Source organism: Armigeres subalbatus, chromosome 3 (genome assembly GCF_024139115.2).
Source record: "Armigeres subalbatus isolate Guangzhou_Male chromosome 3, GZ_Asu_2, whole genome shotgun sequence".
NCBI lineage: Eukaryota > Metazoa > Arthropoda > Insecta > Diptera > Culicidae > Armigeres > Armigeres subalbatus.
In genome coordinates, this window is record NC_085141.1 from 63,608,551 (window position 1) to 63,633,539 (window position 24,989).

The 24,989-nt window shown below is 36.6% G+C and overlaps 2 protein-coding genes and 1 long non-coding RNA gene across 3 annotated transcripts in view; all 3 read left to right on the forward strand.

Moving 5' to 3' along the window:
- LOC134219863 (neuropeptide SIFamide receptor-like) overlaps positions 1 to 13,756 on the forward strand; it is a 110,841-nt gene extending 97,085 nt beyond the window's left edge. Inside the window, exons 6-8 of the mRNA XM_062698752.1 lie at positions 12,551 to 12,751; positions 12,845 to 12,956; positions 13,018 to 13,756. Coding sequence (XP_062554736.1) covers positions 12,551 to 12,751; positions 12,845 to 12,956; positions 13,018 to 13,355 — 651 coding nt within the window. The 3' untranslated portion in view covers positions 13,356 to 13,756. The remainder of the gene's footprint in view (positions 1 to 12,550; positions 12,752 to 12,844; positions 12,957 to 13,017) is intronic.
- Positions 13,757 to 15,560: 1,804 nt separating this feature from the next.
- On the forward strand, positions 15,561 to 16,468 carry LOC134226588 (uncharacterized). Its single transcript, XR_009983513.1, has 3 exons — positions 15,561 to 15,653; positions 16,114 to 16,223; positions 16,299 to 16,468. It is a non-coding gene; the product is annotated as an uncharacterized LOC134226588 (long non-coding RNA).
- Positions 16,469 to 23,633: 7,165 nt separating this feature from the next.
- The window catches only part of LOC134226243 (eukaryotic translation initiation factor 6), a 3,513-nt gene continuing 2,157 nt past the window's right edge, over positions 23,634 to 24,989 (forward strand). Inside the window, exon 1 of the mRNA XM_062706887.1 lies at positions 23,634 to 23,872. Coding sequence (XP_062562871.1) covers positions 23,766 to 23,872 — 107 coding nt within the window. The 5' untranslated portion in view covers positions 23,634 to 23,765. The remainder of the gene's footprint in view (positions 23,873 to 24,989) is intronic.

The following is a 24,989-nucleotide window of genomic DNA, read 5'->3' on the forward strand; positions in this document are numbered from 1 at the left end:
AATTACGTAAGCATTTTTTCTGGGTTTTTCAATCCCCCCTGCCCCCATGTAAGATTTTTCCAAGATAAATCATTTTATATTTATATGGAGCGTAAAAAAAAAAGGGCCCTCCCTAGCCGTGCGGTAAGATGCGCGGCACAAAGCAAGGCCATGCTGAGGGTGGCTGGGTTCGATTCCCGGTGCCGGTCTAGGCAATTTTCGGATTGGAAATTGTCTCGACTACCCTGGGCATAAAAGTATCATCGTGTTAGCCTCATGATATACGAGTGCAGAAATGGTATCCTGGCTTAGAAACCTCGCAGTTAATAACTGTGGAAGTGCTTAATGAACACTAAGCTGCGAGGCGGCAATGTCCCAGTGTGGGGATGTAATGCCAATGAAGAGTGAAGAGAGAGTAAGAAAATAGCAGCCCACCCCCCTTTCCCCCCATAAGTGCTTACGTAATTAGTGTACGACCCTTAAACAAATGTCAAAAAATGAACATGTTAATTGTAAGTTCGAGAAATCATCCTGGCAACATGTTTTATGTCTAGAGAGTGAAAAACAAAACATTTTGAAACACCAAACAAATATCAAAAAATTACATGTTATCAGAAAGTCGTGAGAATGTAATACAAAACATCTTCTTTCAATCAATAAGCTGTATGTTTAACAGAAACCTTTTCACAACTTACTTCAAACACGTTATACATCAATTTTATAATTCGGTATTACTTGGGAAACTTCCATAAATAATTTTAAAATTCATAAAAAATAAAGCTAGATTAAAAGTGAATTGAATCCATAGTTAATAAAAACAAGAATAGATTTTTAGGTTGCTTACATTTTATTTGAACCGTCTAATTCATATTAACTTGAATATATTTAGCCCTTAAGCTATCTGCCTTCAAATGAATGCGTAGGACTGCGAATCCAGAGTTAACAAGTTTGATTTTCGGTTAAATCTAGTATGTTTTCGGGTGGAAAACAATCTCGATTGCTTGGGCATAATGTATCCATTGTACTTGCCAAACAGGACATACACTTATGCAATGGCGGGCATAGAAAAGCTTTCAAATTTTAACTGAGAAAATGGTGAAGGATACCAAGTTGAAAAGCGCGCCAGGTTTCACTTGGAATGTAGACCCGTAGAAGAAGAAAAAGAAGAAGTAGAAGTGAATGCGTTTGAATATCTTTATTTCGTTTGAATCATTTTACTCTAGTATCTATTTTAGTTAGTAGTACTCCACGATCCCTTCCTAGCGAAACACAACAACGTAGTTCCGTGCCTGGCCTCGTTCACCTAAGTTGAGATATAAATGGAATGTGATGAATGGTTTTAGCTGATTTTGGCAACTAATACCATCTCCTCTGATGATGATTACGTGCGATATCATCCTGCGTTGTTTAATTGTTATTTTATTATAAAAATTGGAAGTAACTTCGTACATCCTCTTGTCGGTGAAACGACGGTGGGTTTCTTACTCTTAAAACCAATTATAATACTATCACTACCGGCAACTTGTGGTTTTCCGATTGGTGACCTTTTGAGCAAAACTGGATCTACAAAATAGGTGCAGAATAATCCGATCAACGATACAACCAAATAGGGGAGGACAACCAACACTGATGACACTTCCCATTGGGTCCAAGGACTAGACGCATCTAAATACATAAAATTATTATCGTCAGTAACATTATTTTGAAAATTCCAAAAATATATTGCATAATAAACTGTTTCGGACTTTCCCCAGTAAAAAGCCGTCGGTCGCTCCAAACGATAGTACTGAATATTTTTAGAATTTCCAGCGTATAGTTCTCGAGTTAGTTCGGGTTCCAGGAGTCCTGTTTTCTCGCGCTGAACTGCCGTTCTACGCATAATTGTCCCATGTTACCTTTGATGAAAAAATCAAAACTCGAATCAGATTGTCCCACCAATTTTAGAATTGATTGGATCTTGAAATTTAACAAATATTTTTGGGATGTTATCAGCGTAGGCAACACTTTTCCAGGACATAAAACAGATCACTACTTATTTAAACGGTTTTCAGTCTCACTTATCATCAAACAACAACTTCATTGTTTCAGTGGGACAAATTGACTCGAGTTTGAGATTTTTCATTAAAGGTAACATGGGACAATTATGCGTAGAACGGCAGTGAAGTTGTTCCATGATTTCCATTGTCACACTGTTTTGGCGATACAATTTTGTTTAACTTAAATTCACGTTGGCTCGTCTTGCAGCTGCTAAACATTGTATTATTTCTGATCCATCTTGACCTTCCAGGCTCCATTGATGCTTTCTGCCTGTGTAATATTTATGGAATCCTCGACTTCACATTCTGTTCACCGGTGACGAAACCTAAGAAAACAATACACACTATTTTATATAGAAAGCAACATCAGTAAAGAAGCTAATGAAATTACCTACTTGTAACCACAGTTCCTAGCCGATTTCCGAAGGAAAAATGAGCAAAATAAAATTTAAACGAAGAACACAAATACTTCTGGCTTTTTAGCGCACACTAATCACTATCAGCTTCATCCCATACTGAACTCACGCCTTCGGAGTTTGGTCCGCTTCTTGCAATTACGCAGAAAATATCAAATTAATAAATCTCATTACCGCTGAACAGTTCCTTAATCGCAAACAGATTATTTGTTTAATAATAATTGAATTCTAATTTGAAGAATCTCGCTGCATATTTGTAAACAAACAACAAACTGCTTGAAAAAATTTGGCGCTTGACACATGCTGTCAGCTGTCAAATAGTATTACCTAAAATGCTAGTGCGAACGGTTTTGTTATTCAGAAGTAACACCTTCGAATAACATGTTATTCAGCTGTAATCTGAACAAGGCATAAGACGTTTTATGTAAAAACCCCTTTAAAATCATATTTTTCATTCTAACTCTTTCCAATGATTTTTCCCATTTTCTGTCTCTTCTAGGAAGATGTTAAGCAAGCAAAATAACATGTTCTTGCTGAACATTGTAACATTCCATCTCATGTACAACAAAAGTTATCTTTAAATTAAACATATTTTCAGAGGTATTTCCACTTATAATTTCTCCCTTAATTGCAAAAAGTCGCAAATTTCTTCACGATATGCTGAAAGTCGCTCATTTCATCTTTCTACTGTCATTGAAAACTTTTGTCGACAAGAGTCTTCTCGAATGCTGTGTTAAAAACTTGAAGACCCATGAAAAATCATAATATTTGAATAACTTTGGTTTTATGAGAGATAGGAAGTTGCAATGTTCAGCAAAACATGTATTTTTGCTGGTTTGACAACTTTGTATAAGAGACGGAAAATGTGAAAAATCATCAGAATTAGTTCTAGCTAAAAGAATGTTTTGAGGTTTCATAACACACATACAACGTTTGTTTGTCTTATGTAATTTATATAAGTTTTATAGTAGTTTGTTCTACTAATTCAGAAGAAAATCACAAAAATATATAATTTATGTTTTTTTGAAAATTAATTAAAAGAATTCAAAACTTCAAATTTCTTAAAGTATTCGTGTGATGTCGAAAATACAATTAATACACAGCACACAAGTCGAAGCGTTTGGATTTGATTGAAACAGCTGAAACTTATCTGCTTATCTAGGTAAATGTCAGGACGCATTGAAGAACTGAGGCATTGATCATTGAGTTCGTTGGATCCCATTGTATCAAAAGCCGAGAAGTCGAAGTAAGTTCCTTACAGAAGATACTAAAATAATTTTAGTGAAAGTGTGAAAGAGAAGACAAAGAGAAAAATGAATACAAATCCAGTAAAATTTGGAAACAACTGGCAAATAAATGTTATAACAAATGCTATTAAAAACAAATGCGACTATGAAGCAGAGTTTCCATATTTTTGGTATAATAAACTTAACATGTTTTATGTTTTTTTTTTCAATCTGTATTAGTGTGCTTTTAATTGTAAACCAAGTTCAACACAGGCATATTTTATGTGGAAATTCTTTTAAAATCATTATCCTAACTTCAACTAACTCCAATGATTTTTCACATTTTCCGTCTCTTCTACAAAGTTGTCAAACCAGCAAAAATACATGTTTTGCTGAACATTGCAACTTCCTATCTCTTATAAAACCAAAGTTATTCCAATATTTTGATTTTTCATGTGTTTTCAAGTTTTTAACACAGTAATCGAGAAGACTCTTGTCGACAACAGTTTTCAATGACAGTAGAAAGATGAAATGAGCGACTTTCAGCATATCGTGAAGAAATTTGCGAGTTTTTGCAATTAAGGGAGTGATTATAAGTGGAAATACCTCTGAAAATATGTTTAATTTTAAGATAACTTTTGTTGTATATGAGATGGAATGTTACAATGTTCAGCAAGAACATGTTATTTTGCTTGCTTAACATCTTCCTAGAAGAGACAGAAAATGGGAAAAATCATTGGAAAGAGTTAGAATGAAAAATATGATTTTAAAGGGGTTTTTACATAAAACGTCTTAAGTTTGTTATATATAAGAGATAGAGACTCGTCATGTTCAGCAAAGTTGCTCGTATTACAATTTGCTACAACTTTACAGAAGACACTATGTGTCTATCTCATTCTGGTGGAAAAATAATTTTCTCAACTCACTTTTAGGGAGATTAATCATCAAACTGTTTTTATCGAAAGATGCGCTCCTAAATATCTTGAAACTTCTGTGAACAAACCCTATATCAAAAATCATCACTTTTCGAGTTTTTGTATTTCGATCGTGAAAACGACGAAATAAAACACTGTGGAATGCATTTGTCGGAGCACACTGCTACATATCACAAAACGCAATCTAGCTCAGAGCGTAATAACAATATTAATAGCAACGATTCACTGGTTGATGGATTATTTTTGTAGTGCTATTAGGCGGGAACAAATATTATATTCTTCTGTCCCCGCCCCCTTAAAATTTCGTGGTCAGAATCAGAATAAATTGATCTTTCCCGTCCAAAATTTTATCTCTTTTTATTGTTTCAGTCTATTGTTTAAAGTTTTTAAGGACAACTTTAGAAAAGAACTCAATATTTAGGTATTATTTTTCATTCATTTAGTTTACATCTAAACAGATAACACTGAATCAACAATTTGACGCCAATTTGACGGTTCGAGACTGCATCTCTCCATCCTCAAATGCTCCCCAAGTCGTTTTGTACCTGGTCAGTCCACCTCGCTCGCTGCGCTTGACGCCGTCTCGTACCTGCCAGATCGAAAGCGAAAACCATCTTTGCAGGGATGCTGTCCAACATTGTTGCAACATGCCCTTCCCATCGTACGCTTCCGGCTTTAGCTAATATCTGGATACTAGGTTCGTCGTATAGCTTCGACTTCGACGGACTTCGACTAGACTAGACTAGACGGGACATGAATAATTGAAAAATCATGAATATATTTGCACACCAAAATCTGAATTCTAGTTACAGCAAAATGAATTGCTGAAGTATGTCCAGCAATCTAATAGTTTACTGTGATTTCAGTATCAGCTTTTTTCTCCTGATTGATTGCAGTTTCTATGAGACGTTAAATATTTTCTATCAATGTCATTAGTAGCAATGGAAAAAGTAGAAAATTAATTGGGTCCTAAAATGAAGAATCGATATTCGATTTTCTTTCAGGGAACGATGAAGGTAATCATTCCAAACGTGTCAGTTTTTCTTTAGACTCAAAAATCGAAAAGAACATTGTTTAATTTGAAATTGAAAAATAGATGAAAAATGCTTCCTCGACATTTTCGGTCTTGTTTGACGTACGGATTCAAACGCACTAGCAAAACACCGCAGGGCACTTGACTCAACCTTTGACAGTTAATATATGGGGCTGACGTTTTGGGCTGATGGTTCATTCGTTCTGAAATGTTGCACAGCCCAAAATTTGCCTTAAAATGTCTTAAACACAAAAATATTATTTTTACTGATTTAGAATTTTACCAGAATTTTTATAACAACGGTACAAGTATTCTTGACCGATGCACTATCGTTTGCAACCATAAACGAGGTAGGGCTTTAGGACCCAATTGGGTCCTAAAGCCTTACCTCGTTTATGGTTGCAAACGATAGTGCATCGGTCAAGAATACTTGAACCGATGTTATAAAAAATCTGGTAAAAGTCTAAATCAGTAAAAATATTATTTTTATGTTTAATATATTTTGAGGGAAATATTGGCCTGTGCAACATTTCAGAACGAATCAACCATCAGCCCAAAACGTCAGGCCCATATATTAACTGTCAAAGGTTGAGTCAAGTGCCCTGCGGTGTTTTGCTAGTGCGTTTGAATCCTTACGTCAAACAAGACCGAAAATGTCGAGGAAGCATTTTTCAGCTATTTTCAAATTTCAAATTGATTGACCATTCCCGTCAAAAAGTTGTTCTCAATCCTCGTATAATATAATTATTATTTCACAATTATTAATAACATGGAAATCAGAAAATTGACAATAGTAATTTTTAACGTCCAATTCTTAGTTCAGCACTTTACGATCTTTAGGTCAAATTGCTTAACACAAAGTAGGACACAAAACTAAACCCGGTAATGCTACCATATTTTAACATTTCAGAACGAATGAACTATCAGCCAAAAACGTCAGCCCCATATATTAACTGTCAAAGGTTGAGTCAAGTGCCCTGCGGTGTTTTGCTAGTGCGTTTGAATCCGTACGTCAAACAAGACCGAAAATGTCGAGGAAGCATTTTTCATCTATTTTTTAATTTCAAATTAAACAATGTTCTTTTCGATTTTTGAGTCTAAAGAAAAACTTACACGTTTAGAATGATTACCTTCATCGTTCCCTGAAAGAAAATCGAATATCGATTCTTCATTTTAGGACCCAATTAAACAATGTTCCTTTCAATTTTTGAGTCAAAATAAAAACTGACGCGTTCAGGATGATTAACTTCATCGTTCCCTGAAATAAAATCGAATATCGGTTCTTCATTTTAGGTCCCAATTGTGAAGTTGTTCTCAATGCAATTCCAATTCTGTCTGATTTCCAGCGAAATAAACTTAAAGTGTGAACACACATTATGGCCTTTTCATCCTTTTAGTGCTTCGCTGCTGGCTGTGACAATGACTGTGGCTCGGACTGTGGCTAATGGAAAGGGTCACAAAACAAACCATGCGCTCCATGATGGCAGAGAAATCGCTTGCGTTTGTGTGAGAAAAAAACATCACATATGGAATCAAAACCAGGGTGAGGAGGAGGATCTGTTGTTTATGTTTATGGTGGGTGGTGGCGCCTAAAGTTTTGACAGCTTCTTGATGAGAGAAACTATGCGATGCCAGCGCCTCCACGAGATTGCCACTTGTGTTGCGTTTCAAAACGTCCGTTAAATTCCTTACACACGATTGAAAACGGACTTGTATGTCTGTTCTCTGTGGTATGCCTGCGCTCAAGACTCTCGACGGTGTATTGTAGCGCGCCCACCAAATCGGAACGCGCGTGTGCCTCACGCGACGTGAGACTGACACCCGATTCAATTGTCAAAGTCACAGTTGACATTTTTGTCATTGTTTCATTGTTGAGTCTTGAGAGTGAAATTACTGTTCAAAACATTAGAGGGCTCATCTATTTAAAAAATAGCTTATTTCACGTTAAATGTTGGGAAATTGGAATTTAAAGCATACTCTTCCATTTGTAAAGCAGAGAGTGAAACTGGAATTATTCATTCACGCAACATTTTTTTGAAATTTATCGAATGATTCTGGTGGGAATTGACCACATAAACAAATACACGACAAACTACACGTTATTTAACATGACAGAAAATTATCCCTTTTTGTTTTATAGAATAAAATTAATTAAATTTAAAATAAAATATGCAATTAAAATGTGTAATGCTGCAGCTAGCCCATAAACATAGGTAAATACATTGTTTGAAAGATAGATAGATTCAATTTAATGTGTCCACTGTGATCGGTTTTAAATATGGTAGCATTACCGGGTTTAGTTTTGTGTCCTACTTTGTGTTAAGCAATTTGACCTAAAGATCGTAAAGTGCTGAACTAAGAATTGGACGTTAAAAATTACTATTGTCAATTTTCTGATTTCCATGTTATTAATAATTGTGAAATAATAATTATATTATACGAGGATTGAGAACAACTTTTTGACGGGAATGGTCAATCAATTTTAATTTCTCTAGTATGGTACAGACTGCTTAGTTCGCGCTAAAAAAAAACACCTGATAAAAGTAGGGTAAGCCGTTAATGTACTAATTCTCTTACCTGATAGAGGAAAGGAGAAGCAGTATCCAATATGATAGTACTAAGCAATGAAGCAATGCTCGAAGTATTAACATTCTTGCATAATTTAGGAAAAAAGGAAAGCTCAGTGGATCGAAGAGGCTTATGAAAACCCGTAACATTACGAGTTTGATGATGAACACATCTCGAAGATTTTCTCACATCTCAAGTAAGTGGATGATGATTTTTATGAGAGTTATGCAAGGTATTCTCGACTACTGCGTGCACGTCCAATATTTTAACTCTATCACACATTACGATCGCGCGATCATCAAAATATTTAGTCCTCCGTTGTGCAAGTGAAATGCAAATTAAATTTTAGTTCGCGTCCGATTGTGCTTCTTCCAGCACGCAGACAGATCGCGCGGTCATCGGAATGTTTTGTTCTGCTTTGTGCGAGAGAGCAAATTATTAAACAAGTTAAATTTTGGGTGCGCGTTCGCTCGTGTTTCTACCAGCGCGCAGTGCAATCGCGTGAATATCGGTATGTTTAATTCTGCTTTGTGCGAGTATAAGTAAATTAATAAGCGAATAAATGATATGGAAATGCTAATATCATCTTCCAAACTTGGACGTACATTTTCATGATAGAATTAGAGGCGAAAGTATAGTTTCCGAGGCAGCCAAGTTGGTTGCGACGAGACGGACGCAATGAGAAAACAGAACTGTGCAATAAAAATCCTATTCGACTAAATGCTGATGTCATGTTAGAAATTTGGAGACAGTACTCGTCGATAGCAAATCCTTCCGCACGCGATGGCATATGAGCAAAACAAACCACCTTCCTTTTGCCAGTGGAGATATATCAGCTTCCACACTGATATTCTTCCCTCCCCCTTCATACGGGAGCTTGGCAGAAGGAAGGTCGTGTGATATGTGCCATCACAAATATTGCCCTCCGCTCACTTTCAAATCGACTTCTATAAAAACATTCTTCATGCCTGCCGTATCCTAACGGAACTGTCAATTCTATACTTTCGCCTCTAATTCTATCATGAAACATGTACGTCTAAGTTTGGAAGATGATATTAGCATTTCCATATCATTGAATGTGAGCAGTTAGTGGAAAGGAATAATTCAGCATGGGCGAGATTGCTGCAACACCGCACGAGGGCGAACGAGGCACGATATAAACGGGCGCGGAACAGACAAAACTTGATTTTCCGGAGGAGAAAGCGCCAACAGGAAGATCGGAGACCGTGAAGAGACGGAGCAACTGTACCGCGCTAATAACGCACGAAAGTTCTATGAGAAATTGAAACGTTCACGTAAGGGCCACGTGCCACAACCTGATATGTGTAAGGACACAAACGGGAACCTTCTTACGAACGAGCGTGAGGTGATCCAAAGGTGGCGGCAGCACTACGAAGAACACCTGAATGGCGATGTGGCAGACGAAGATGACGATATGGTGATGGACCTGGGAGAACGCGCGCAGGACATAATTTTACCGGCTCCGGATCTCCAGGAAGTCCAGGAGAAGATTGGCTGGCTGAAGAACAACAAACCCCCACCGGAGACAAAAAAAAACCAGATTAATCCATTTTATTTTATTTCACCACACTACTTCAATTTCACTGCACTTAAGTCTGTCCGCACTACTTAATTTCTGTCTTCACTTGACAACGATCGTCTCAAATCTGACCCTGAATCCTTGCTGGCGTTTGCCTTTGCACAAGGCAACTCTCCAAAACATTAGAATCAGTTTACTCTCCGGATAATGTGCAGTTTTGTTCATATTCTCACAGGTGGCGCATTTCTATGGTTTGATATGAAGAGCTTTCGTTATGTCAAGAGCTTTTGCCTTCACTCATATTCAAAGATATGCACACTGGTGCATGCCAGTATTTTGAACTCCTAATATGACTAGATATTTTTATATTTATTTTATCTGTCTCTTTATCTACTTACCTACATCCACCTAGCGGTGATGGCGCCTTTCTCGCGGAAAAAGGTAATAAATGTAGCCTTTACGCTTACACCTCGATGATGTACAAGAAAGGCAAAACGTTACACCGTCTAATGTTATGATAGAAAATTTACACTAGTAGACGACAGATGGCGCTGCCAAAAGTTTATCGAATTTCCTATGTTCGAATTTTGACTTGCGGACAATTTCATAGTACTATGAAACTCAACGAAGAGCATACTTACGCCTAAATGCGTGCAACACGAGCATCTTTATAGTACGATGAAACTCTTAATGGAAGCAAGCCACGGATAAACTTTTAAAATATTCATAGATGCAAGGCATTTTTCATAACACATTATTGTTCTATGTAACTATGTCTCATCACTATTTTAATATTATCTATTTTTTGCAATTTGCAATTATTATGAAATTCAATAGTGATCAACAGCGTTTTAGTCTCTATCGGATGCAACTTGTTCCAAGAAAATCGATTAAGTGTTTCTATGTGAAAATTTGGCTAATGTTTTTTATGGCATTTTGTGCACACACACACGCACACACATACACACACACGCACACACGGACAGACAGACATTTGTTCAGCTCAGTCGAATGGTATATAACACCACAGACAAACAGACATAACACTCGTCAAATTTCCATCGTTCACTGATTTACTGGTCGATTCAAATAATCATTAGTTGGACAATCGGTCACTAGTCGCGCGCGCATCGGATTTGTTCGAGTTTGACATTTGCTCACTACCGCCATCTGGTTCGTGATTTGCCCAACTAACTGAAATCAACAGATGTCGTTAGTGTTTAAATGACGATGAATTTATTGAGTGAATGTTCAATGTGTTATGTCTGTTTGTCTGTGATAACACTATGGGTCTCCGGGACTTCTATCAAAAGTTCGAATTTGGAGTGAAATGATAGCCTTTCGGTACAACTTAGTTGTACGAGAAAGGCAAAAACAAAGCCCCTGGGGTTGACAACTACCAGGAGAGCTATTTAAACACGGTGGAGAGGCACTGGCTAGAGCGCTGCACTGGGTCATTACCAAGATTTGGGAGGAGGAAGTTTTGCCGCAGGAGTGGATGGAAGGTGTCGTGTGTCCCATCTACAAAAAGGGCGATAAGCTGGATTGTAGCAACTACCGCGAAATCACATTGCTGAACGCCGCCAAAAAGGTACTCTCCCAAATTTTATGCCGTCGACTAGCACCAATTGCAAGGGAGTTCGTGGGGCAGTAACAGGCGGGTTTTCCGGATAAACTGACACGGTTGATCAAAGCGACGATGGATCGGGCGATGTGCGTAGTTCGAGTTTCAGGGGTATTCTCGAGTCCCTTCGAAACCAGCAGAGGGTTACGGCAAGGTGATTGTCTTTCGTGTCTGCTATTCAACATCGCTTTGGAAGGGGTATTACGAAGAGCAGGGATTAACACGAGTGGTACAATTTTCAATAAGTCCGTCCATCTATTTGGCTTCGCCGACGACATAGATATTATGGCACGTAACTTTGAGAAGATGGAGGAAGCCTACATCAGACTGAAAAGGGAAGTTAAGCGGAGTTCGTTTAAGAGAAGTTAAGTTCGTTTATTTGGTAAGCTCAGACATGTATAACACTTTACGGAGACACGTTTCTTTGTGATATATGTACAATCAATATCACCTTCCAAACTAGAAGTTTTCAATCGTCTTGTTCAGACTGCTGTATCCGATCGGGCGGTGACATTACCACCCCCGTCGTCGTCCATTTTTGGTTTTGAGGCAACGTTTTCTGCATATACATTTACAAGATTAATTGAAATTATTAAAGTTATTAAATTAAATTAGGATTGGTACAATCAAAGTTATGAGCCACTCGGAGTGGAAGTTAATTACTATGTCTGAAACTCGATTTGGGCGATTATTTACACTACACGTGAAAGCTTTAGTTCGAAAAATGTATTGGGGTTTGATCCCACGAAACCAGTACGCAAGACAGGTGCTTTCCCTACTATTATTTGAACATGATTCCCTCACGATTTGGGTAGGTATCAAGAAGATACATATTATCAAAAAACAGTTTGTTCGCGTTCACGGGAGGTGTACAGCAGGCTCGAGCTTCGAAGGACGAAGGTGATTCACCTTCATTCCCATAACGCGAGTATGCCTCATTTTTATCTTTCCCGTAATACCCACATGCGACATTCTACCCTTGTTTGTCATAATTTTGTATATATCAGATAGTTATTCGTTGTATGTTATAATACTTCTTCCAATTAAATATCATTATAAATATTTTTTAGGTATTATTGACATCTGGGCGCAACAGAGATTTGAAGCTCAACAACAAACTAAAATAAATTTTAAATCTAATTTAATCCGCATGTCAAATACAAACTGATAATTTCCGTTTATTTTTCGAACAGATTTGCACCGAGCTATGGCCCTCTCCGGCATCCGAAAGTTGGTACTTTTTGTTTGCCAATTTATTTTTATGTTATCTGGGCCCCCTGATAGTAATTTCAATTTGCTACGTAATTATCTGGAAAAATGTCGCCTATCGGAAGCTGCCGCGTGACTTGATCATCAGCAGGAAAGACGAAATTTACAATCGAAGTAAGGTTAAGGTATGTTACTACTTCTTCTCCATATCATGTTTCTACATCGAGAAAAAGATCTTAGAACTCAACTTAATCGTTTTCTACTATTTTCGAATATAGGTCATTAAAATGGTTTTCGTCGTAATAATAACTTTCGCTATTTCGTGGCTTCCATTGTACACTATATTCTGCTTCGTCAAATTTGCTGGCGATCTGATATACGAAGAATCAGGTACGTGAAGTCATATCTAACGTAATGTCCCAAAACTTCTGAACGGATTTTTTCATGACAGTACAAGCGGTCATCTTTGGAATCCTGCCGGTAGCACAGTGGCTCGGAGCGGCCAATTCATGCATCAATCCCATCCTGTATGTCTTCATGAATAGGAAATTCAGGGCCGGTTTCCGGCATCTGTTCCGAACGTGCTGCAGCAACGAAGACGATGACTGGGATCAACCGACAACGGTGCTGCGAAGTGATGAAGCCCGCGATCAGGTGCTCCGACGAATACGAACCGAAAGGCATTTTGTCCGAAATGGAACCAGAAATGGGATCGGCCAGCCGCGCTGTGGCTCTTTGCGTTACTGTCGTTCAGCGAGGGTGCCGAATCGATCTAACATAGTTGATTGAGCCAAAAGGTCTATTGGTTTTTAGTTGCTCTTTTGTTATTTTGCTATTTTATTTAAACTTCCAGGAAAGAACATTTTAAAGTTGTTATTCCGAAGACATTCGAATTAGCGAAAGTAAATAATAAGGTATCATAATATATCTAGTACAAATTGAAAACGTAAATCTAAATGGTAAGATAGTCAGTTAGAGCTTTAATGGGCGATCCAAATTATTCACTTACTGCTCATTTCCATTATAAATGAAAATAGGCAGTAAAAAATTCAAAAGCATTGAATTTAAAAAAATAATATTTAGGCGAAAGAAAATTATCGCTCGACTAAAAAGAATTTATTTTCGTACGTATTTTGTGATATTAAACTGAAAGTGCACAATATTTATCAATGTTATAGATTATTATCTAAGGGTCTGTCTCATTTGGAGAATTAAACTTAAAAGTGACAGTTCGAAAATTAACAAATAACCCGGTTATAAGAATGGCTGGTGCTACCCAGCAATTCCAATAAGACATCGATGCAAAATGATTCGATATCTGTCAAAAGTAATCATGCTCTGCGAGCAGGGTTATTCGATAATTATTGAAATGTCACTTTTAAGTTTAATTTCAGTTTAATTCTCCAAATGAGACAGAGCCTAAAGTAACTTTCCTTAAAGTGTGTAAATTTAAATTTGAAAGAAAATTCCTGAGAAGAACGATGTGAGATTCATATACGCATGTTAATCCGATCTAAGAAATTTGCTATTTGTAATTTTTCTGAGATTTCGGCACAAGATTAATTTAAAAATATTCACCGACAATTTTCAGCTGGCAACAAAAAGTTATTCGCAATGAGAGGAATGCGAATCCGTTTATTGACGAAAAAAATAACGAGCAGGACGGGAACTACTTCGAGCTGCTTATTGGATAGCACTATGTATTCCCAACAAACATTGGAGGCTGATAGAGCGCTTATTCAACTAAAAACAGACTTCTACAGCTAAAAAACTAGCTTATTCAGCTTAAATTGTTTGTTGGGCTATGTTTAATCTAGGGATCCTACATTCAGAGATATGCGAAAGCGGCCATCTTGAGCCAATCGAGCATTGAGAACTGTCAAAATCTGAGCCAAATGAACATCGTTATTGTTGCAGATCGAAAGGTATTGCGATTTTGGTGAAATAGATTTTATGAAAAGTTTTATCGAATAAACAATTTGTTTTGCTTTCGTAAGTAAAAGTAGTTTAGTTGATGCCTTCTATCGTGTTCATTCGTATTGCTCTTTAATTTTAGCGAAAATGCACTGCTATAGAGGATAGACAAAATATTCAAAAAGTGTCTTCGAATGTTAAGTCATGTGCAAGCCTAAACATTTTTCACTGCGGCAAGTGCTGGCAGCATTTGTTTACGAAAGTAACAGCGTTGCTAAATCGTCTGGAAAAGTATTCGCACATCTCATCTTCACTCATCTTCACGATCAATACATAAATCGTAAACTCAGTTATTCGATCCAATGCCAAGCCGTCTGCGATAGTAATGATAAGTTCATTGACATATGCGTAGGCTACCCTGGTAGTGTACATGACACACGAGTAATGTATAACAGCTCTCTATATTACAAAAGATTATACCCTCCTCCTGGCTACTTTCTGTTAGGTGATAGTGGCTATCCTTCCCGGATAAAAATTTACAGTAACTTGTATGACATAACCCACTGAAATACAATAGATTGTGTGGCAAACAATGCAAACTATTGTATGCTTATTGGAAAATGTTCACGGTTGTGAAAGATCTTTATTGTACGTACATTAAAATAACAATATATTTAAATGTTTCCGATATATTCTATTATATTTTTATTGTTCGCTTATGTTTAGTATTGCTCATCCTAAAACTAAACAAATTTTAAAAGTATTCGGTTTGGATGATCTGGAATCCGTCTAATGTTATTGAATTAATATAATTTTGGAATATTTCATGGATTTATTATATTGATGAAATAACAATTGAAAAACAATAAAATTACAATAGCTTTGTTTGTTAAATAAATAAAAATGTTATACCGATTCTCAAGTATATATTTTCATATTGCAGGTCTAGAAATGTTTTGCAATAAAAATTTGATTTCAAAAAAATAAAAGGTAACAAAAACTTTTGTTTATCATTTTACTCGGAGAATGGCTGGATTCACTTGAGCGTGTACATTTTTGTTTATAATTAGTCAAGAGGTGAAAATAATGAAACTGTATGGTGCACAAAGTGTCTTTTTCATTGCAGTTTCTGCTGCTGGGAAAGCGGTAGATCACTATGACTTCTGTACCGTGGTGAGTATCTAAAGTGTTGAAGCGCGTTAAAGCATCATTACTGGGCGCGAGTATTTTGATCACCCTCACTGTACTGTCATTTTAGATTAGTCACTCTTTTTTGCATCGGTCACTATTTTCGGTATTTTCGGTTATCATTTTGGTGGCTGCATTCCGTATCGGTGACGTTCGACGTTTGATAGTTCATCAAATAGTAGCGCTGTTATTTGGTCAATTTGGTCACCTGTCAGCTGCGCTACTGTTTTAGCAGCGCGTTTAGTAGCGACCGGTAAAGTGTCAAGTAATGATACTGCGCTGACAAAGGGTTTATACTCACCACCGGTAATCGTAATCTTATACTACAAAAGTTCAATGTACATAATGAACGCAGTGGTTCATCCCGAACAAAAAATAAATGAAAATTTTATCATCATAATACCTGATGACATGCCTGGTAACATGTATCCTTGTTCCTTTACAGAAATGAAGCTTATGATATATAAAATACTGCTGCTTGCTGGTCACTGATTGAAGATCGTTCAGCTACCTTTGGCCAATCTTACCAACGGGATATAATAAGAACTGATGCAGGTATTTTTTTCTTTTCTTCTCGACGAATTTTTTCTAATAAAACTAACATTCTTTTTTAATTTACATTTTTCACAGGTTTATAGCTATATGTATTGTCTATTCGAAACAAAGTTAGTACGCTTTTTAAACTGATGTTGGATTTTTCTCCAGATACAGGCAACCCACTTAACTTTGGAAGTAGTGCGCTGGATTCGTCTAAAGATATGCTAAACAACCGGAGGAAAATAAAATAATTTGTAAAACAATTAATTGTATTGTATTTTTATTGTAATATTGGAGCATAATGTATTCTAAATCCTGTTGTATTTCTATTGTAAAACAATAGAAACAGTAATTGAAAACATTTAAAACACAATTTTTTTTATTGTTTTGTCGCTCGAAATCATCCCATTGAAGAACCGTAAAATCAATTGTTTTGCTCCGAATTTTGTATGGAAAATTTTCGATTTTTTTATTGTAAAGATACATAACAACCCCCCTTTTTAATTGTAAAAGTCCCATTTACCATTCAATTTATCGTGGAAAACCATTATTTCTCATGTGATTTTATTGTCAAAACTCCATTATATTCAATGGTAAAAATTATGTTTTAAATGGTGTTGTAACAATAAAATTTATGATATTTTAATGATATTTTTTATCCGGGTTGTAGCTTGAACCCGATTGCCATTGTGACGCCGTTTAAAGAAAGTGTTGGACAAAGACTTCCTGCAAATAAGAAACGCTTCAATAATGCCCACAGCAAAGCTCGAAATATCGTGGAATGTGTTTTCGGCCAATTGAAGAAAAGGTGGCGAAGCATTTTCAATAAAGACCTCGAGTTGAGTATTGAGAACTCCATCAAAACGATCGTTGCCTGCTGTGTTTTGCATAACATATGTGTGGATTTACACGACATAATGGAAGCGGATATGGATACAACCGAACAACCTACACAAAACAATTCGAACCACGCTGAATACCAACCTGTTTCCGATACAGGTGAAGGTATTGCCTTTCGGATGCAGCTTTTGGAAAGAATGGATACAGTAGTCAATCAGCAAAGATCTCGATGTGATTAGTTTTAAATGAAACTTGTTGAAAAATAATTTGAATTAAATATTTGTTAAATACAATCAATCAACAAAAACAGTTTAAAATTAATTGCACCAACGTCACATTTCAGTTTAGAGCTTAAAATTCAATAAAGTGTTCTATACCTTTTGTCTGTGGTATCAATCCAATCACATTTCGGAATCTGACGAGCTGAAATTATCCATTGGCATATCAATGTTTTGGGCCTGAGCAATAGATTTCAAAAGCATCAAACACTGTTTACTTTCTTTCCTCTTCCGTTTACATTCCTCTCGGAAAAATTGAAACATATCCTGTTGTGAATACCGCTTCTTCCTTTTCTTATCCGTATTGATATTGCGAAGATCATCCTCATCATTGCATTGGTACTACGTTGCCGTCCACATCCCGAAGGACCAGCCACTGCTGAATCGGTACTCATTGGCGTAGAAGCTCGATTCTGTATGCCATCATATTCAGAGGGGGCGAATGCACTGTACTCACATGTTGTAGAATCCTCAACGCCATGAAAATGAAGAAAATGGGTGAATTTTTCACGGTGGGAATAATATCAACTATAACACAGTACCCATTAATGGGTAAAGTCATCTAACCGTGCACGAGATTGCCACTTGTGTTGCGTTTCAAAACGTCCGTCAAATTCCTTACACACGATTGAGAATGGACTTGTATGTCTGTTCTCTGTGGTTGAAGTTGAACCCATCCAGAGTGGATTGCTGTACACTCAAAATAATCCAAACATCATTATTACGTGAAAACATAGGTGGCTTTTTTCCATCACCTTTTTCACGTAACTGCTATGTGAAACGTAAGTAAACAAATAATGAACTCATGAACACTCACTTCACCAGAGTATGGGGTCAACCAGGCAAATAGCCATTTAGTATGACTTTTAACCTACACGTAAAAAAATAACCTTATATGTTATGGCAAAAAACCATTCGAAAATACTTATACTTTTCATTATGCCACCTAATGAATGATCCCATATCAGGAAGCTAATAACATTCATAAGTTAATGAAAAGTATAAGTTTCGGAATGTATGTGACTAATGTGATGTATAAGTTTTTTCTTATACATATCATTAAGCGCCTGTTTCGACAAAAAAGTATTACACTGCCAAAAATATCTATAATATATGTGTCGCCGTTATAATTTTTTGCAATAGCTCCACCCTAATATAATCGATATAGAGCCACACATAAATTATATAATTGCTAATTCGAGACCACACATAAAGTTTATTTCGATATATATTTTATTAGTAGTTCGCGTGGAGAATGGTTATGTGTGCGCTGATATACATCATAAGTTAAATCTATGGATTTTTGCCAATAAATATGTGTGGATTTTTAGTAGTGTAGAAACCTTAATAATATACTGGGTGCTGCGGATAGAGCCGCTTTTCTGCTCTCAAGCAAGTGGAGGGATATTTTGAAATTAATCCCACAAGCAAAATTATTTTGCAGTTTCTTGGCTGTCAAACATTTCCCGCTCTTCGAATTTCTCTTTCCATGCTGCATGAAGGCGCACAAATGCGCAAGACTCTACATGACTTAACGATGGTTTACATACATTCCTGCTCCAATCAGCTGTTGAATTTCGGAAAATTTCGTAACGAGTGCTATTTAATTGCATTCCTATTAATATTCAACTCGAAATATAATGTGAAAATATTTGTTACAAAGAATACAAAACTCAATCTAAATTTATTTTTATTTTTTTCACAAATAATAACAATACTTCTCAATATTATGGATCTGAAACGAACATAACCACAATCTTCAATGTTTGGCTCCGGCACAATAGAAAAGTTTGGCTTCAGTTTGACAACCAAATCGATTCTATTCGCACCACCCAGATAATATATAACATTAAATTTTTTTACGTGTATTGAGATTCTCACGTCCGAATGTGTGAGTGGCGATAAAAGGAAAACAAACACTCCTAGATGGTGCAACTCAGCAAAGATAGGGTAAAAATTAGTATATTTACATATATTTTTTGACTCTTTTGAAATCATTGTGATGACCCGATCATTTTTGAGGTTATGAGCAGAAGGAAAACAAACATGTACACCTGGGTGGTGCGGATAGAATCGATTTGGTTGTCAAACTGAAGCCAAAATTTTCTATTGTGCCGGAGCCAAACATTGAAGATTGTGGTTATGTTCGTTTTAGATTTTGTGTTGAGAAGTATTGTTATTATTTGGGGAAAAAATAAAAACAAACTTAGTTTGAATTTTGCATTCTTTCTAACAAATATATTCACATTATATTTCGAGTGGATAATTAGTAGGAATGCCACTAAAAAGCACTCGTTACTAGAAATACTACAATAAGAGATCGGCGAAGACGCCATCTTGTTTCCAATCGAACCGTCAAAAGCGGTTCCAATTCGACTTGTTTACTTTTTGCATCCATAAGAAGCAAGCAAAAAGTTCAAGTGGTGCCAGTATTATTTTCACGATTTCATGCATTTTCATACGTTGCCATTTCGACAGTTTTTCACTCCGCCGGTCTCTGGTTATAGGGTGGCTACTCGTTACGAAAAATTATCGAGATTCAGCAGCTAATTGGAGCAGAAATGTATGTAAACCATCGTAAAGTCATGTAGAGTCTCGCGCATTCGTGCGCCTTCATGCAGCATGGAAAGAGAAATTAGAAGAGCGGGAAATGTTTGACAGCCGGAGAACTGCTAAATAATTCTGATCATAGGATTGATTTCAAAATATCCCGCTACTCGCTTGAGAGCAGAAAAGCGGCTCTATCCGCAGCACCCAGATGTACACTAATAAAAATCCACACATTTTTATTGACAAAAATCTAAAGAAATTTACAAATAAATTTTACACTGCTAAAAAATCAATAATTTTCTACATATGTAATGACACATAAAACAATCAGAAATCATCCGCTATACATTTTATATGGGCTTTATAGAACATAAAATCATGCAGATACCCTTAATAAGCATGAATGCTAACAAACAACTGCATCTCTTTTTGAAAGTATATGTGGGGACTAATGGTTAAAAACCATAACATCTCACACATAAAACAGACAATGATGAAACATATAGTTGATACTGATACGAACCATGCGCAAAACCACGAGAAGTGTCAAAAGGAAGGACAAAAATACAAGTGAACGCATGCTGAACGACGCTTCGGAAATTTGGGTTTTCTTGCAGGTAGGACTTGTTAAATATAGTTATAATTTTATACTTAATGCATTTTATGGTTCTTTGTTCAATGAATTCAGATGCTGTGCGAATGGGAACAAGCCAACAGGAGTGGAACAAGCTAAAAATAGTGTTGTGAAATGTGATGACCCGCTGAGTAAATTCGGGCCGAATGCATGTTTCCTTCTCCGGAAGGGATGTCTTCTCCCTTTGATTCGTTTTGATTTGATGGCGGAGACGGTTGTTGCGGATGTTGGATTGCGGATGTTGTTGGAAACGGTTGGGGATCGTTCAAAAATTACGTCCATCGTTTTTCGGCATTTTCAACCCCCCTCCCCCCCTCCTGTCACAAACTGTCACAAATAATTGACCCCCCCCCCTCCCCCTGTACGTACATGTCTCATTTATATTTTAGCGATTACTGTGGTTTATCTTTTTCGTACACTATTTTCACAATAACATAGTGAGTTATGTCCCTTACTAACAGTTTGAATGTTTTTAAAATGCAAGTTGTTTCTAAAATGCTTTCAGTATTTTTTTCTTGTGAACGGACGTCACATAAGACCAACCCCCCCTCCCCTGTCACAAACTGTCACAAAACTCTGACCCCCCTCCCCCCTCAAACCTTGGACGTAATTTTTGAACGGCCCCTTGTTGCGGATGTTGGGGATAATGCTGCTGAACCGCCTGTTGGCGATGCGGACACTAGAAAGAAGGTGCTGAATAAAGATCGGGAAGCTCAACAATGATGCCGAAAGTCTGCTGCTAAACACGATGAGGCAAACATTAGGGACGTTATTGGCAAATTTGTGTGCGGCAGCCGTTAGTTATGTTTTAACCATTAGATGGATTTCACAGTCGTCTCTGGATTACTGACAGTGAAAAGCGTATAGACATTGTGAAAAACGAAGATCTTCACCATTCCGATTGCATCATGCTTAAAATGCTACTCATAATGAAGGAATAAATATAATCAAATACAAAAGTTCGTTTTATTATTTTTTCATGTTACGAATACCAATATATTTATATTGTGATTTCAAATGAATAAAGAAATGAATTTAATTTATCAAATCCATTCAATTTTATCAACAAAAAAACAATAAAGCTAATTGGTAAGCATAAATAAATTATATGTGTGCTCACTTATACATTTTCTATAAGGCTTACACATAAAATGCATTAGATGGAAGCTATTGCAAAAATCTATATCGCTCACACATAAACTTGATATGGATTTTTTGCTCAGTGTATGTGTGCGTTAATAACCACCCGCTATGGGAGAATCCACATAAAGGTTATTAGTTAATAACGGTTATGTGTGTTTCCACATATATGCTATGCGAATTCACATAGCCGTTATGTGAGAAATGCTATAGTAAAAATTTATGTGTGCCACACATAATGGATATGATTGGATTTTTGTCAGCGTATTTACACATGACGAATAGACTAACGCAAAATGAACTCCCCCAAGAAATTATGACGTTTGAGCGGGTCGCATAATGAACGCAAAATGAACTTTTGTTCGAGAAGACGACCCGCTCAAATGTCAAAATCCATCGGGTGAGTGAATTTGATGAACTCCTGCACAGATCTATTGCACATTAGGGTCTGTTCAAATATTACGTAACGCAATAGGGGGTGGGGGGTTGTTTTATTTTTGTTACGATTTGTTACGCAAAATATAGGGGGTGGGGGTCCTTCAAGAAATTGTTACGCGTAACAATAAGAAAAAATATTTATATTTTTCAAAAAATAGTTATTGTCTTCAAAATAGCATAAAATACACAAAAAATAATAATTTATTGTATCGTGGTTCAAATTCTACCAAAAACAAGATTTTTCCCAAAAAAAAATGTATTTGTTACGCGTTACGCATGGGGGTGGGGGTAGTTCTAAATTTTGTTACAGATTGTTACGAGGGGTGGGGGTTCTTAAAAACAACGTTTTTCGCGTTACGTAATATTTGAACAGGCCCTTAGTGTGCGAGCGCTAAACGAATAGAGGAAATAAACTATAGAGGACGATTGTCGCTGCGGTTCCCTTTGTTATCGTCCCCAAACATGTTGGGTACCTATCTGTCAAAACGTTCTGATTTTTCCTTTGTTGACATTTAGTGCCCTATCCTCGCCAGCAAAAGATGTTTCGCCAGTGACGACAGCGACAAGCGTCCTCTATCCAGCTTTCCACGCTCGGTAATGGCGGCTAATCGGTGTGTAAAAATCAATTGGTCACTGTACTGTTTGACACTAGCTGGAGGAAAGCCCACTGGCGTTCCTGGGTGAGGGGAAGGGAAAAAAGGCCTTTTCGACAGTGAGTTTTCCTCCAGCTAGTGTCAAACAGTACAGCGACCGATTGATTTTTGCACACCGACAAGCCGCCATTACCGAGCGTGGAAAGCTGGATAGTTTATTACCTCTATAGACGAATCCAAGTAAAAATAAGAAGACGACACACGACGGTGTTAACTTTGACAGATCCTACAGCACAGCATAGGAAGATCATTTTAAAATGCTTATAATAAATTCTAGACAAATTGTAATTAAAATCTGATTGATGTACGGCACGGAAAAAGTTCTGAATTACATATCAAGAAGCTTATCTCAATTTTTTGAATATTTTCCAAAAATGTATCTATCATACAGTTTGGAACTTTTTCCGTATCATACATCGATCAGATTTTAATTACTCTTTGTCTAGAATTTATTATAAGCATTTTAAAATGATCTTCCTATGCTGTGCTGTAGGATCTGTCAAAGTTAACACCGTCGTGTGTCTTCTTCTTATTTTTACTTGGATTCGTCTATTGCTAAACGTCACGCATTTCTACACGGAGAAACACGTTTACTCATTAATGGGTACTTTTTCTTTGCTATCTCTTTCCCTCTGCTGAAAAATTTACCCATTTTGAGAGAATAAGTGGATCTACTCATTTAAATGAGTAAATCCACTTATTCTCCCAAAATGGGTAAATTTTTCAGCAGAGAGAAAGAGATAGCAGACAAAAAGTACCCATTAATGAGTAAACGATTTTTACCGGGTATATAGTTTAAAAATATTTCTGAGTGCATGTAATTACCGATTTCAATATACCGATTTTTATCAAAATATAATCTGGCCACCCTGGTGTGCAAGTGCGGTTTGTTGTTTTCACTTTGCCATCAATTCGACGAATTCGACCGCTTTGACGCTGTAGTTCTCTGTTTTACTAATTTCAACATTTTGGGATTTTGTAATACAATTTACAATTTGTGCATCACATTTACCAACATTTCAGTGCAATGGCTCTTCGTGCGCAATTCGAAAACAATGACGATATCGGCGTTTTCAGTAAGCTGACAAATTCCTACTGTTTGGTTGCAATTGGTGGATCGGAAGCATTCTATAGGTGAGTAATGGAATCAATGTTTACAGAAAATTATGAAATTATCTTCGGTACATTAAGTTTTATATTTTAACTAAGGTCAGTTGTACTACAAAAACAAAAAATTAATAGTTTTTGTAGAACCGAAATCCTATACATTTTTATTTTTGAGGTTAGAATCATCCATGTGCCCGTTTGTTTTGATTGGTGTTCCGCACAGTGATTCGTGATACAGTAACATCCCGATTTTATCACCCTCCCTGGTGAATATTGGAATGATTAAAATAGGGCATGTGACAAAATCGGAGATTTTTTTGTTGTCGATTTTTCATTTCATTTCACAAATATTAATCAATGTATGGCTTGGAAAGGCAAATTGCGTAAACGGTACCAGTTATTTCTTGTTGAAAATGCTTACAGAATCCTTCACTGTTACGCAGAAGTCATTCATAATAAACCACAGGCGGTAAAAGTTATTTCATGAAAATCGTTGTTGTTGTTTGTTTACGAAAATGAAAACGATTCAAATTTTCAAAATGTTTTGGGGTGACAAAATCGGGTTGTAAACGTGATAAAATCGGGGAGTGACCAAAACGCTGTAACTGGATTTTAGGTCTCGATTAAGATGTACATTAGGACCCCGAAAAAAAACAAATAATTCTTTGTTTTTCAAGAGACGAGCCAGCCTTGAGCTGAAAGTCTATGTAATCTTCTATCTTCTCTATACAATAAAAATGAAATGGTCTGTGTTCGTATCCGCTTAAGGTAGCCTCACACCTCGGGAATTTGGTCCGCGGAATTTTTCCCCATGCATTTTTACATATGCGATGTTTTCGGGATTTGGGCACAGAAAATCAAAATCCCGGCCCCATTTAAAATGCACGGGGGTAAAAATCCGGCGGAAAATTTTCCCGAGGTGTAAGGCACACTCAGGCAAATTGACTATCGAATATCATAATTCAGCCTTTTGGAAATTTGCCACAAGTTTTGAACTTGAAATTCAAAAGAACTCCTTATGAATAAGATTTTTAAGGGTAATACAAAACATAATATTTTCTTAAGGCACCTTTATGAAATCCCAATGAAGCATCATGAACGCTGTACGCTAGACATTAATCAATTCATATCCATACCTTATGAA